Source organism: Coregonus lavaretus (genome assembly GCF_964263955.1).
Source record: "Coregonus lavaretus genome assembly, chromosome: 10".
Lineage (NCBI taxonomy): Eukaryota > Metazoa > Chordata > Actinopteri > Salmoniformes > Salmonidae > Coregonus > Coregonus lavaretus.
The window spans coordinates 3,499,172-3,513,358 of NC_139997.1; the positions used below are offsets into that span (position 1 = coordinate 3,499,172).

Consider the following 14,187-nt stretch of genomic DNA (forward strand, 5'->3'; position numbering starts at 1 on the left):
TAACGTAAACCACATTTAAAAACAGCTGCTGACGAATCTCTATACGACAGCAAATTGTGGTTTAGTACTTTTTTTCATCGACAGAGAAACCAGAACAGACAAAGAATAAGAATAAGAGAAAGATTAAAAAATGAGGGAAAATTCTGTTTTACATATACAATCACACACTACTGAAGACTACAGTGGCTCACGGAAAAGCCGATATTGATAAAAAGCTGATAGCTATAATACAACGCTCAATAACAGACGTGTAGTTCACTATGGAAACAGGCTGCAACTTGTAATAATACAGGAAGGGGTCTGAAACTCGGGGTGCTGGGGCCGCCAGAGGGTTCAACTGACTAAAACAAGGTCCGTTCAGGGACACGCCTTCTAATTACATATAAGCATACAGTACAATTAAATACAGTTTATCCAAAAAATACTTTTTTTTATTTTGACTTTTTTTTTTATTTTTATTCCCAGGTCGGAAAAAACCTGAATGCATAGACCTAATAACTAACGGTTCCCTAAGCTTGAATCCTAAAAAGTTCAGATAACGTCCGTCTCCTCCTCATCGCATTTGAATGATATGAACTCTAAAAGGCACATTGGTAGAAGTGAATGTTAAATGTGCATCTCTGGGGCCTTGCAGGGTCTGGGGTTGGGGCGTTAAGTGGGCAGGAAGGGAGAACTGGGGAGGGGGACAGAGGGGGGGGGGGGGGTGAAGTGCTAGACCGGGGTTTATAAACCAGACAAATCATACAAGATGACGGACTGCTCGGCCTCTGGGATATACCCCCCCCTCTGGCTGTGCCTTTCCAATGCAGCGTCATCACCAACCGGGAAGTGACATCACCAACCAGGAAGTGTCATCATCACTGGGAGAGACCTTGACCTTTTGACCGGGGTCTCATCAACTGGGAGAGACTTTGTTCTGTTCTGACCTGGTCTGGATCTCTCTGTGTGACAGACACAGCAAGGAGACATTCCCTCCATCCTTCCTTCATCTGCCTTGTAACATGGAGTAACCAACAGTAACACTACCAACGGCCTGCCCTCCAATCAAAAGGGTCCATTTGCTCATCTGCTCCGCCCACGCAAAGGAATGGCCAATGAAAACACATTTCAAATTTGAATCCGGACGTTTGCTGGTTTCGAGTGGCTACAAGTATAAGATGTTTTGCCTATATATCCTCTCTAGTATACCGCCAATTCTAGCCAACTTAGAGCCCAAAAACAAAGTGTTATCTTAAAATTAAGTTTTAGATTAGAAGTACACTTTTTTTGTCATTATTGCATGTTTTTACAATTTCTTGAAATTCTACATAATGTCTACTTTTCATATTATTTTAATACCCCCTCCCCTCTAGACCGACTGATTGAGTTTTCATATATATCTATCTAACTTGAAATGTCAATGAGGATTTCAGGCACTACTGCAAGAGTTTCCACAGTGTGGAGAAGATTGCCATTCAGTTGAGAGGGCTGTGTTCACTAACAGCTCAGTCTGCAACATTGTTAAACATTGTTAAACAACATAATGATATGTTTGAAATAGTCCCCCAACATCGAGTAGTTGCATCAATTGTTCTATTTCCCCCCCATTTTTTCTTCTTCTTTAAGATATATAATAACAGAAAGAAAGAAGAACAACAAATGTATTGTACTGTAGTATCTGTAGTACTGTAGTATCTGTAGTATCTGTAGTACTGTAGTATCTGTAGTACTGTAGTATATGTTGTATCTGTAGTACTGTAGTACTGTAGTATCTGTAGTAATTGTAGTACTGTAGTATCTGTAGTACTGTAGTACTGTAGTATATGTAGTATCTTTAGTACTGTAGTACTGTAGCACTGTAGCACTGTAGTACTGTAGCATCTGTAGTACTGTAGTATCTGTATTATGTGTAGTACTGTAGTACTGTATTATCTGTAGTACTGTATTAGCTGTAGTACTGTAGTACTGTAGTACTGTCGTATCTGTAGTACTGTAGTACTGTAGTACTGTAATACTGTAGTATCTGTAGTACTGTAGTATCTGTATTATATGTAGTACTGTAGTACTGTAGTATCTGTAGTATCTGTAGTACTGTAGTATCTGTAGTACTGTAGTATATGTAGTACTGCAGTATATGTATTATCTGTAGTACTGTATTATCTGCAGTACTGTAGAACTGTAGTACTGTAGTATATGTAGTACTGTAGTACTGTAGTATATGTAGTACTGTAGTACTGTAGCATCTGTAGTACTGTAGTATCTGTATTATGTGTAGTACTGTAGTACTGTATTATCTGTAGTACTGTATTAGCTGTAGTACTGTAATACTGTAGTATCTGTAGTACTGTAGTATCTGTATTATATGTAGTACTGTAGTACTGTATTATCTGTAGTACTGTAGTACTGTAGTATCTGTAGTATCTGTAGTACTGTAGTATCTGTAGTACTGTAGTATCTGTAGTACTGCAGTATATGTATTATCTGTAGTACTGTATTATCTGCAGTACTGTAGAACTGTAGTACTGTAGTATATGTAGTACTGTAGTACTGTAGTATCTGTAGTACTGTAGTCCTGTAGTCCTGTAGTACTGTAGTCCTGTAGTACTGTAGTACTGTAGTACTGTAGTACTGTAGTATCTGTTATGTTGTTCCATAGCCAATATACATTTGGGTTCGTTTCATTTCTACAGAAGACAAAAGACAGGTGGTCAGGGAAAGATATTGGTCAGATCAGGTGGTCAGATCGATCGATCCTTGATTGACGTGATCGGTTGATTGATTGATTCAGGAAATAGGAGAATGTTGTCAAAGGAAGTGGTCGCTCATCATCTTGATGAACTCCGGGAGCTTGGACCTTGAGGAGGACAGAAGGGGGTTAGAGAGAGCTGTGAGACACTGTACTCACCTGTTAACTCGACAAACCAGCCAACAAACACGACACAACACAACACAAACACAGACACACAAACACACACAGACACACACACACACACACACACACACACACACACACACACACACACACACACATACACACACACACACATACACATACACACACACACACACACACACACACACACACATACACATACACATACACACACACACACACACACATACACATACACACACACACACACACACACACACACACACACACACATACACACACACATACACACACACATACACACATACACATACACACAACTGAAAAGAAACTAAAAGGGAAAGTTGAGGACAGACGGTCTAGACCCTAAACGTCCTTCTATGTACCCTAAGATTAAGATCAAGTTATGAAAGGCCTCTGTGTAGATCATAGAAACAGAATGACTAGAAGTGAAAGTCCTTCAGACCATGGCAATTTGACAGTTCACTCATGGGTCATTCTATTTCTATGGTCTGTAGAAATGATCCTGTTGTGATACTGTACCTGTGTACCACTGTATGGTTAGTTTGTGCCCCTGTGTACCACTGTATGGTTAGTTTGTGCCCCTGTGTACCACTGTATGGTTAGTTTGTGCCCCTGTGTACTGGAGTTCAGATCCTCCTCTTTACACAAATGTCATTTGAACAGGTTCACCTGAACCTGATGGAGGACATACTTCCACCTCCAACTTCCGGTTCTTCACTACAAGGCACCTCTCGCCACATCTCTACCATTTGGAGATAATTAGCATTCTTCACATTCTCTCCCACCCCCTTTGTTCTATGATAACGCTTAGCTAACAAACTACCACCATCTGCTTACAGAACTGGCTTAGGAGGCCTGTGAAGAAGGAAGGTCCCGGCCTCCCGAGTGGCGCACCGGTCTAAGGCACTGCATCGCTGCGCTTAAGGCGTCACTAAAGACGCGGGTTCGATCCCAGGATGTGCTGCGACCGGGAGACCCATGAGGCGGTGCGCAATTGTTATCGTTCAGATTCGGGGAGGGTTTGGCCCGGTCGGGATGTCCTTGTCCCATCGCACTCCAGCAACTCCTTGTGGCAGTCGCCAGCTGGACGGTGTTTCCTCCGACACATTGGTGTGTCTGGGTTAAGCAAGGCTTTGGAGGACGCGTTACTTTCGACCTTCGCCTCTCCCGAGTCCGTACGTGAGTTGCACCGATGGGACAAGAAGAAAGGTCCCCTGCTAGACTTTGTTGAATGCACTGACTATACATTAAGTCGCTCTGGATAAGAGCGTCTGGTAAATGACTGCAGTGTATGTGGGTTATGCTATTGTCAGAGCTTGATTCTGCCTCACAGTTTCTGCACAACGTTCAAATAGACAGTGAAACAATCAACACAATACATCACATCACACACAATCAAAACCACAAGATGGTTTTCACTGAGTTTCATTTGATGAAGCTAAAGCAAGTCAACTACACACACACACACACAGCGGAACACAAAATGAGCGCACACACACTAAAAGCACACTTACTGCCAATCTGTTGTCAAAATGTACCCAGCGTTTCGTTTCAATAGATTTGAGGGTTTGTGGAGTTAGCCAGCAAGCCCCGTTGTTAGCTACCAGTAATGCCAACCACAGAAAAACGATGCAAGTCTGCTCGTTCAATTTCAATCAATTTGGACTCAAGTGTACAAGGGAGAAATGGTCCTAATTTGTCCCCGTTTGTACTGTAATTCTGCTATAAAGTATATCATTTATATGGGAAGTGAGTGTAGACAAACCGACGATGCTATCCATTTACACAATCCAAGCCACTGTGGAAGACTGATAACTAGAACAAATATGTGTTCTCCTTTAAAAACCTTTATTATTGCATTTTACTCTTAGCAAATGGAGCCAGAATGCTAAAAACATTGTATACCCAATTTAGTTTTCTTTGTTTTTGGTTAATGGTTAAGTTATGGTACACGTGTTTTTCACAGCAGATTAGTTTAAAGTGAATATCTTCTGACCATTTAGAGGTTTTACATTTGTCCCATTGGGTTGGAGGCGTCCCCCATGGCGTGGTGTGCCCCGGCCAGGGAGAGTGCCGCTCCGCCGTCCGACGAACCTTTTTCCTCCTCACGTCTCTTCAGACACGCAGCCTTAGGGTTCAGGTTCCTCTCTAGAGACACAGACGCACGCAGAAACATATAGACACAAGTAAGTGTTTTAAGAACTGAAGCAGCGCCACCGTGTGGATCTGAGAAGATATTGCTCTATATCTGTTGTTAAAATTATGGAGCCAATCCTAACTTCCACTTGAGTAAGATTTTCACTAAGTAATGCATTGACATCAATAGGAAGCTGAGTGAAAATTTGACTTAAGGGGAAGTTAAGATTCAGCCACAGCCAGGCCTAAAGAATAATGCACCCTGGTGTGTGTTGGTGTGTGTTGGTGTGTGTGTGTGTATGTGTGTGTATTTTCTCTGACCTCTGATTTGCTGCTCCAGGCTCAGTAGGTGTGTGTGTATGTGTGTGTGTAGTAGTAGTAACAGTACTAGTACTAGAAATATATTTATGAAGTACTACTACTCCTACTACTACTACTACTACTACTACTACTACTACTACTACTACTACTGCTACTGCTACTACTAATGCTACTACTAATACTACTACTACTAATACTACTACTACTACTACTACTACTACTACTACTGCTGCTACTGCTACTACTAATGCTACTACTACTACTACTACTACTACTACTACTAATACTACTAATACTACTACTCCTACCACTACTACACACACACACCCACACCCACACACACTGAGCCACATACTGAGCCAGGAGCAGCAAGTGAAATATTGTGTGTCTGTCTCTATATGTCTGTGTGTGTGTCAGGTCCCTATATATATATATATTTATGTGTATAAGTGTGTCAGGTCCCTATATATATATATATATATTTATGTGTATAAGTGTGTCAGGTCCCTATATATATATATATATTTATGTGTATAAGTGTGTCAGGTCCCTATATATATATATATATATTTGTGTGTATAAGTGTGTCAGGTCCCTATATATATATATATATTTATATATATATTTATGTGTGTGTGTCAGGTCCCTATATATATATATATATATATTTATGTGTATAAGTGTGTCAGGTCCCTATATATATATATTTATGTGTATAAATGTGTCAGGTCCCTATATATATATATATTTATATATATATTTATGTGTGTGTGTGTCAGGTCCCTTGCCTCTGACTTGCTGCTCCAGACTCAGTATGACGGCCACGGCCTGATGCAGTATGAGCAGTTTGGTCTGTGGCTTGTCGCTCTTCAGGTGCAGCTGCACCATGCGGCCCAGCTCCTTGAAGGCCTCGTTGATGTCACGGACGCGCAGCCGCTCCCGGGCGTTATTGGCCATCCTGCGTTCCTTCTCACGTTCGATCTTCTGCTCCGGAGACAAGTCCTCGTCATCCGCGTTGCTGTGGGACCGACAGGGGACCAGTCAGCGCCAGCTACGGCTAAACCAACGCTTACCCATCCTTAACCCCTTTTGAAATGCCACCACAACGGATGAAGCCAGGTTCAGTCTCAATCTCTGTTTCTAGGAGTTGTGATGCCGATCCATTTACCTGTACAACGCCCTGTGCTGTGGATACAGCGCCTTGACTTCTTTCACTGTTGTTGTGTTACAGCCTGAATTTAAAATGGATTCAATTGAGATTCTTTGTCACTGGGCTACACACAATACCCCATTATGTCAAAGTGGAATTATGTTTTTAGAATTTTGTACAAATTAATAAAGAATGAAAAGCTGAAATGTCTTGAGTCAAGAACTATTCAACCCCTTTGTTATGGCAAGCTTAAATAAGTTCAGGAGTAAAACATTTGCTTAACAAATTACAAAACAAAACACAATAAGTTGAATGAACTCACTCTGTGTGCAATAATAGTGTTTAACATGATTTTGGAATGACTACCTCATCTCTGTACCACAAAAATACAATTATCTGGTCCCTCAGTCGAGCAGTGAATTTCAAACACAGATTCAGTCACAAGACCAGGGTGGTTTTCAATGCCTTGCAAAGAAGGGGACCTATTGCTAGATGTGTAAAGAAAAAAAAAGCTGACATTGAATATCCCTTTGAGCATGGTGAAGTTATTAATTACACTTTGGATGGTGTATCAATATACCCAGTCACTACAAAGATACAGGCGTACTTCCTAACTCAGTTGCCGGAGAGGAAGGAAACCGCTCAGGGATTTCACCATGAGGCCAATGGTGACTTTAAAACAGTTACAGAGTTTAATGGCTTTGATAGGAGAAAATGGAGGATGGATCAACAACATTGTAGTTACTCCACAATACTAACCTTAATGACAGAGTGGAAAGAAGGAAGCCTGTACATAATACAAATATTCAAAAACATGCATCCTATGGCAAGACCTGAAAATGGTTGTCTAGCAATGATCAACAACCGATTTGACAGAGCTTGAAGAATTTTGAAAATAATAATGGGCTAATGTTGCACAATCCAGGTGTTGAAAGCTCTTAGTGACTTACCCAGAAAGACTCACAGCTGTAATTGCTGCCAAAGGTGCTTCCACAAAGTATTGACTCAGGGGTATGAATACTTATGTGAATTAGATATTTCTGTATTTCATTTTCAATAAATGTGCAAACATTTCTAAAAACATGTTTTCACTTTGTCATTATGGGGTATTGTGTGTAGATGGGTGAGGGAAAAAGTATACTTCATCCGTTTAGAATTCAGGCTGTAACACAACAACATGTGGAATAATGTCAAGGGGTATGAATACTTTCTGAAGGCACTGTTTATATGGTAGATGGTGTTGTAACCTGAAACAATTAATTTCACTTCTATTTTCAATCGTTCAATGCATCTATTTTCAATCGTTCAATGCATCTATTTTCAATCGTTTAATGCATATATTTTCAATTGTTCAATGCATATATTTTCTATCGTTCAATACATCTATTTTAAATTGTTTAATTTATGTATTTTCAATCGTTCAATCCATCTATTTTCAATCGTTCAATGCATCTATTTTAATCATTCAATGCATCTATTTTCAATTGTTCAATGCATATATTTTCAATCGTTTAATGCATCTATTTTCAGTCGTTCAAAGCATATATTTTCAATCATTCAATATATCTATTTTCAATTGTTCAATGTATCTATTTTAAAATGTTCAATGCATCTATTTTCAATTGTTCAATGCATATATTTTCAATCATTCAGTGCATATATTTTCAATAGTTGAAATGTTCAATTGTTAAATGCATCTATTTTCAATCGTTCAGAGCAGCTATTTTCAATTGTTGAAATGTTCAATTGTTCAATGCATCTATTTTCAATCGTTCAGAGCAGCTATTTTCAATTGTTGAAATGTTCAATGCATCTATTTTCAATCGTTCAGTGCATCTATTTTCAATCGTTTATATTTTCAATTGTTCAATAAATCTATTTCCAATCATTTAATGCATCTATTTTCAACTTTTCAATGCATTCGTTTTCAATTGTTCAATGCTTCTATTTTCAGTCATTCAGTGCATCTATTTTAAATTGTTTACATTTTCAATCGTTCAATAAATCTATTTTCAATCGTTGAAATGTTCAATGCATCTATTTTCAATCGTTCAGTGCATCTATTTTCAATTGTTTAAATTTTCATTCGTTCAATGCATCTATTTTCAATCGTCCAATGCATCTATTTTCAATCGGTCAAGCATCTATTTTCAACTGTTCAATGCATCTATTTTCAGTCGTTCAGTACATCTATTTTCAATCGTTGAAATGTTCAATCGTTCAATGCATCTATTTTCAATCGTTCAATGCATCTATTTTCAATCTTTCAATGCATCTATTTTCAATTGTTCAATGCATCTATTTTCAATCGTTCAGTGCATATATTTTCAATTGTTTAATGCATTTATTTTCAATCATTCAATGCATCTATTTTCAAATGTTCAATGCATCTATTTTCAAATTTTCAGTGCATCTATTTTCAATTGTTCAATGCATCTATTTTCAGTCAATCAGTGCATCTATTTTCAATCGTTGAAATGTTCAATCGTTCATGCATCTATTTTCAATCGTTCAATGACTCTATTTTCAATCGTTCAATGCATCTATTTCCAATCATTTAATGCATCTATTTTTAATTGTTTAAATGTTCAATCGTTCAATGCATCTATTTTCAATCATTTAATGCATCTATTTTCAATCGTTCAATGCATCTATTTTCAATCGGTCAATGCATATATTTTCAATCGTTCAGTGCATCTATTTTCATCGGCAAAGTGTTATAAACTACAGATAAACCAAAGCAAATCTAGTACTGCAGGGATTTCAACATTCATGTGTTGCATGGATTGTAATCGTCTCATAACGATAACTGGGGTTGGGTTCGAATTAGTCTGATTGGATCATTCCAGGTGGAAGGTCTATAAACGTTGTGATGTCACAGAGTTTATCCTGGGATGGGCTGGATACCCCAAGTGCATTTTGGGAATGAGGGAGTGGGGATTCTACTCTGGGTGTGTGAGAAACAGCTAAAACACGGCTCAAGACCGTGGACAGAACTAGTCTGCCTGGCTTCGGATACACTAGAAGGACTACATTTGGAGCAATCTATGTGTACCAGTGGGGGCTGCTGATGGGAGGATGACTCATAATAATGTTTGGGACGGAGCCAATGGAATGGCATCGTCGAACCCATGTCTGTGATGTATTTGATACCATTCCACGGATTCCGCTCCAGGCTTTACCACGAGCCCGTCCTCCCCAATCAAGGTGCCACCAGCCTCCTGTGTAGTGTACATATGTGTGTGTGTGTGTGTGTGTGTGTGTGTGTGTGTGTGTGTGTGTGTGTGTGTGTGTGTGTGTGTGTGTGTGTGTGTGTGTGTGTGTGTGTACTGTATACTGTATAGTATATGGGTTTATGTGATCGTTGAGAAACTCCTTGACAGGTGTAATTGTATGGCTTTGAATAACTGTCATGTAGTCTATTGTCTAGACATGCCATAGAATGTCACAGTTAGCTATGTAAAGTGAGTATATTTGAGTGTATTTCACTTTGTGGATTATCAGTCTCTTAGTTGTCGTTATTTTTCTGTTTGTTTATTTAGCTGTCCCCCAAATCACACTGTTCACTTCATCGAAATCCGTTGTTAGTGGAATTTAAATGAAGCGAGCGTTGCCGACACGGTTACCTAGATCTTGACCTATCAATAGACTTCAGGTCCTTGTTGTCAGGCTCCTCCTTCTTGGTCTCCATAGCTCTGGCATCCTGCAGGTTCTCATCACCCTCGTCCTCCGACTTGATCTCTGACGAGATGGAAGAGGTGCTCTGGCCCTGGAGACCACTGGCGAGAGCTGGTGAGGGGGAGAGGGGAGGAGGAGAGGGAGGAGAGGGGAATGGAGAGGGGGAGGGGAGGAGAGGGAAGGAGGAGAGGAGAGGAGAGAGGGGGGTGAGGAAAGAGGAGAGAGAGGGAATATATATATTAAAGCCACAAACCTTTTAGTTTTTCAGCAATAGCCCTGCCATTCGGTTGTTATTTTGTAAACATTTGAGACAGTGAGTTTATTCTAGTGGTGACAGACAGACAGACAGACAGACAGACAGACAGACAGACAGACAGACAGACACTACTTTTATCTTTCCCTTCACCAGAGAGGAAATATGAGTAGAAAATAAAAACAAACATGTGCAAAATGTGTGTGCGTGTGTGAGCATGTGTGTGTGTGTGTGTTTGGCATGCCTGCCTCTGTGTAAAGAGTGTCTACCAGGCACAATCATCCTCTGTTTCATCCGAGCGAGGGGGGAGGAGGGGGGAGACAGAGGGAGGGAGGGAGGGGGGGAGACAGAGGGAGGGAGGGAGTGGGGGGGAGACAGAGGGAGGAGGGAAGGAGGGGGAGACAGAGGGAGGGAGGGAAGGAGGGGGGAGACAGAGGGAGGGAGGGAGTGGGGGGGAGACAGAGGGAGGGAGGGAGTGGGGGGGAGACAGAGGGAGGGAGGGAGTGGGGGGGTGGGGGGGAGACAGAGGGAGGGAGGGAAGGAGGGGGAGCCAGAGGGAGGGAGGGAGTGGGGGGGAGACAGAGGGAGGGAGGGAAGGAGGGGGAGACAGAGGGAGGGAGGGAGTGGGGGGGAGACAGAGGGAGGGAGGGAGTGGGGGGGAGACAGAGGGGAGGGAGGGAGTGGGGGGGAGACAGAGGGAGGGAGGGAAGGAGGGGGAGACAGAGGGAGGGAGGGAAGGAGGGGGAGGACAGAGGGAGGGAGGGAGTGGGGGGGAGACAGAGGGAGGGAGGGAGGGAGGGGGTAGACAGAGGGAGGGAGGGAGTGGGGGGGAGACAGAGGGAGGGAGGGAAGGAGGGGGAGACAGAGGGAGGGAGGGAGTGGGGGGGAGACAGAGGGAGGGAGGGAGGGAGGGAGGGGAGACAGAGGGAGGGAGGGAGTGGGGGGGAGACAGAGGGAGGGAGGGAAGGAGGGGGAGACAGAGGGAGGGAGGGAGTGGGGGGTGACAGAGGGAGGGAGGGAGGGGGAGACAGAGGGAGGGAGGGAGTGGGGGGAGACAGAGGGAGGGAGGGAAGGAGGGGGGAGACAGAGGGAGGGAGGGAAGGAGGGGGAGACAGAGGGAGGGAGGGAGTGGGGGGGGAGACAGAGGTAGGGAGGGAAGGAGGGGGAGACAGAGGGAGGGAGGGAAGGAGGGGGAGACAGAGGGAGGGAGGGAGGGAGGAGGGAGGGGAGGGGGAGACAGAGGGGAGGGAGGGAAGGAGGGGGAGACAGAGAGGGAGGGAGGGAGGGAGGGAGGGAGGGAGGGGGAGACAGAGGGAGGGAGGGAGGGAGGGAGGGGGAGACAGAGGAGACAGAGGGAGTGTCTGCTCTGCGGACACAAAAGGGGTCTGACTGTATGGTCTCACAGTGCCCCCCCCTCCCCCCCTCGCTATCCAGCTGGAGAATACAGCTCTCTCTTTGTTTGACATTATTCTGTGGGCCGGTGCCAACATTCCTGTCAACATAAAACACTGTTCCCACACTGTCACGCACACCACACACACACACACACACACTCGCACAGACACAGGCCTCCCTCAAAATGCCCTCAACGGCTCAATCACAGAGAAAATGAGAAACAAAATGGTGGCCTGGCTGCTGCCAGCTTCTATGTGTGGGGCTATAGCGCTAACCGGCTGACTCCCGCCGGCACTCGTGTCCTGCAGAACAACCACTGCTTGTTTAGGCATGCTACAAGGCCTGAATGGATGACAGCAGAAAGTTACTTTGTCCTTTGTGTGATGAGATAGGCTAGCCGGGAATAGCTGTGCTAGCTCGATTAAATTAGCAATTCATTAGCCTAGCATAAGCCTTATTGTAATACCCTTTAAATACACACCATCCTTATCTTAGTCCTGTTTCAAACCCCAATCCTCCTAGCCCTTGATCCTACAGCTGTGAACCTAGATAGTGGCGCCACATAGTCAGCTCCTAGGGTACGTACCAAATGGTAGCCTATGGGCCCTGGTCAAAAGCAGTGCACTTTATAGGGATTAGGGTGCAATTTGGGACGCAGTCCTACACAGTTAGCTCCTAGTAGTACCACACAACCAGAAGGAAGGAGACCAGTGGTGACTGAGACAGAGAAACTAGAGGGAAGGAGAACAGCGGTGACTGAGACAGAGAAACTAGAGGGAAGGAGAACAGCGGTGACTGAGACAGAGAAACTAGAGGGAAGGAGACCAGCGGTGACTGAGACAGAGAAACTAGAGGGAAGGAGACCAGCGGTGACTGAGACAGAGAAACTAGAGGGAAGGAGACCAGCGGTGACTGAGACAGAGAAACTAGAGGGAAGGAGAACAGCGGGTGACTGAGACAGAGAAACTAGAGGGAAGGAGGACAGCGGTGACTGAGACAGAGAAACTAGAGGGAAGGAGAACAGCGGTGACTGAGACAGAGAAACTAGAGGAAGGAGACCAGCGGTGACTGAGACAGAGAAACTAGAGGGAAGGAGACCAGCGGTGACTGAGACAGAGAAACTAGAGGGAAGGAGACCAGCGGTGACTGAGACAGAGAAACTAGAGGGAAGGAGACCAGCGGTGACTGAGACAGAGAAACTAGAGGGAAGGAGACCAGCGGTGACTGAGACAGAGAAACTAGAGGGAAGGAGACCAGCGGTGACTGAGACAGAGAAACTAGAGGGAAGGACACCAGCGGTGACTGAGACAGAGAAACTAGAGGGAAGGAGACCAGCGGTGACTGAGACAGAGAACTAGAGGGAAGGAGACCAGTGGTGACTGAGACAGAGAAACTAGAGGGAAGGAGACCAGTGGTGACTGAGACAGAGAACTAGAGGGAAGGAGACCAGCGGTGACTGAGACAGAGAAACTAGAGGGAAGGAGACCAGCGGTGACTGAGACAGAGAAACTAGAGGGAAGGACACCAGCGGTGACTGAGACAGAGAAACTAGAGGGAAGGAGACCAGCGGTGACTGAGACAGAGAAACTAGAGGGAAGGAGACCAGTGGTGACTGAGACAGAGAAACTAGAGGGAAGGAGACCAGTGGTGACTGAGACAGAGAAACTAGAGGGAAGGAGACCAGTGGTGACTGAGACAGAGAAACTAGAGGGAAGGAGACCAGCGGTGACTGAGACAGAGAAACTAGAGGGAAGGAGACCAGTGGTGACTGAGACAGAGAAACTAGAGGGAAGGAGACCAGTGGTGACTGAGACAGAGAACTAGAGGGAAGGAGACCAGTGGTGACTGAGACAGAGAAACTAGAGGGAAGGAGACCAGCGGTGACTGAGACAGAGAAACTAGAGGGAAGGAGACCAGTGGTGACTGAGACAGAGAAACTAGAGGGAAGGAGACCAGCGGTGACTGAGACAGAGAAACTAGAGGGAAGGAGAACAGCGGTGACTGCCAACAACACTTTAATGCACATTATTTATAGTCCTAGCCCCAGCTGCCTCTTTAGTGTGTGTGTGCGATGCGTGCATGCTTCTCCGTGTGTGTCGTGTGTGTGTGTGTGTGTGAGAATGTGTGTGTGGTGTGTGTGTGTAGTGATTCTATAGGACTGATAAATATATATGTTTCTCTCTGCATTCTGTTTTATAGTGTTCAACACTCATTAGGTAATTGGTACCACTATGTGTGTGTGTGTGTGTGTGTGTGTGTGTGTGTGTGTGTGTGTGTGTGTGTGTGTGTGTGTGTGTGTGTGTTGTGTGTGTGTATGTGTGTGTGTGTGTGTGTGTGTGTATGTGTGTGTGTGAGTGC

The 14,187-nt window shown here is 43.9% G+C and overlaps 1 protein-coding gene across 1 annotated transcript in view; it reads right to left on the reverse strand.

The window, feature by feature from the left end:
• Positions 1-460: 460 nt before the first annotated feature.
• The window catches only part of LOC311135796 (transcription factor 12-like), a gene marked incomplete at its 5' end in the record, with an annotated part of 20,350 nt that continues 6,623 nt past the window's right edge, over positions 461-14,187 (reverse strand). Inside the window, 4 exons of the mRNA XM_084169838.1 lie at positions 461-2,833; positions 4,909-5,044; positions 6,142-6,371; positions 10,130-10,292. Coding sequence (XP_084025964.1) covers positions 2,785-2,833; positions 4,909-5,044; positions 6,142-6,371; positions 10,130-10,292 — 578 coding nt within the window. The 3' untranslated portion in view covers positions 461-2,784. The remainder of the gene's footprint in view (positions 2,834-4,908; positions 5,045-6,141; positions 6,372-10,129; positions 10,293-14,187) is intronic.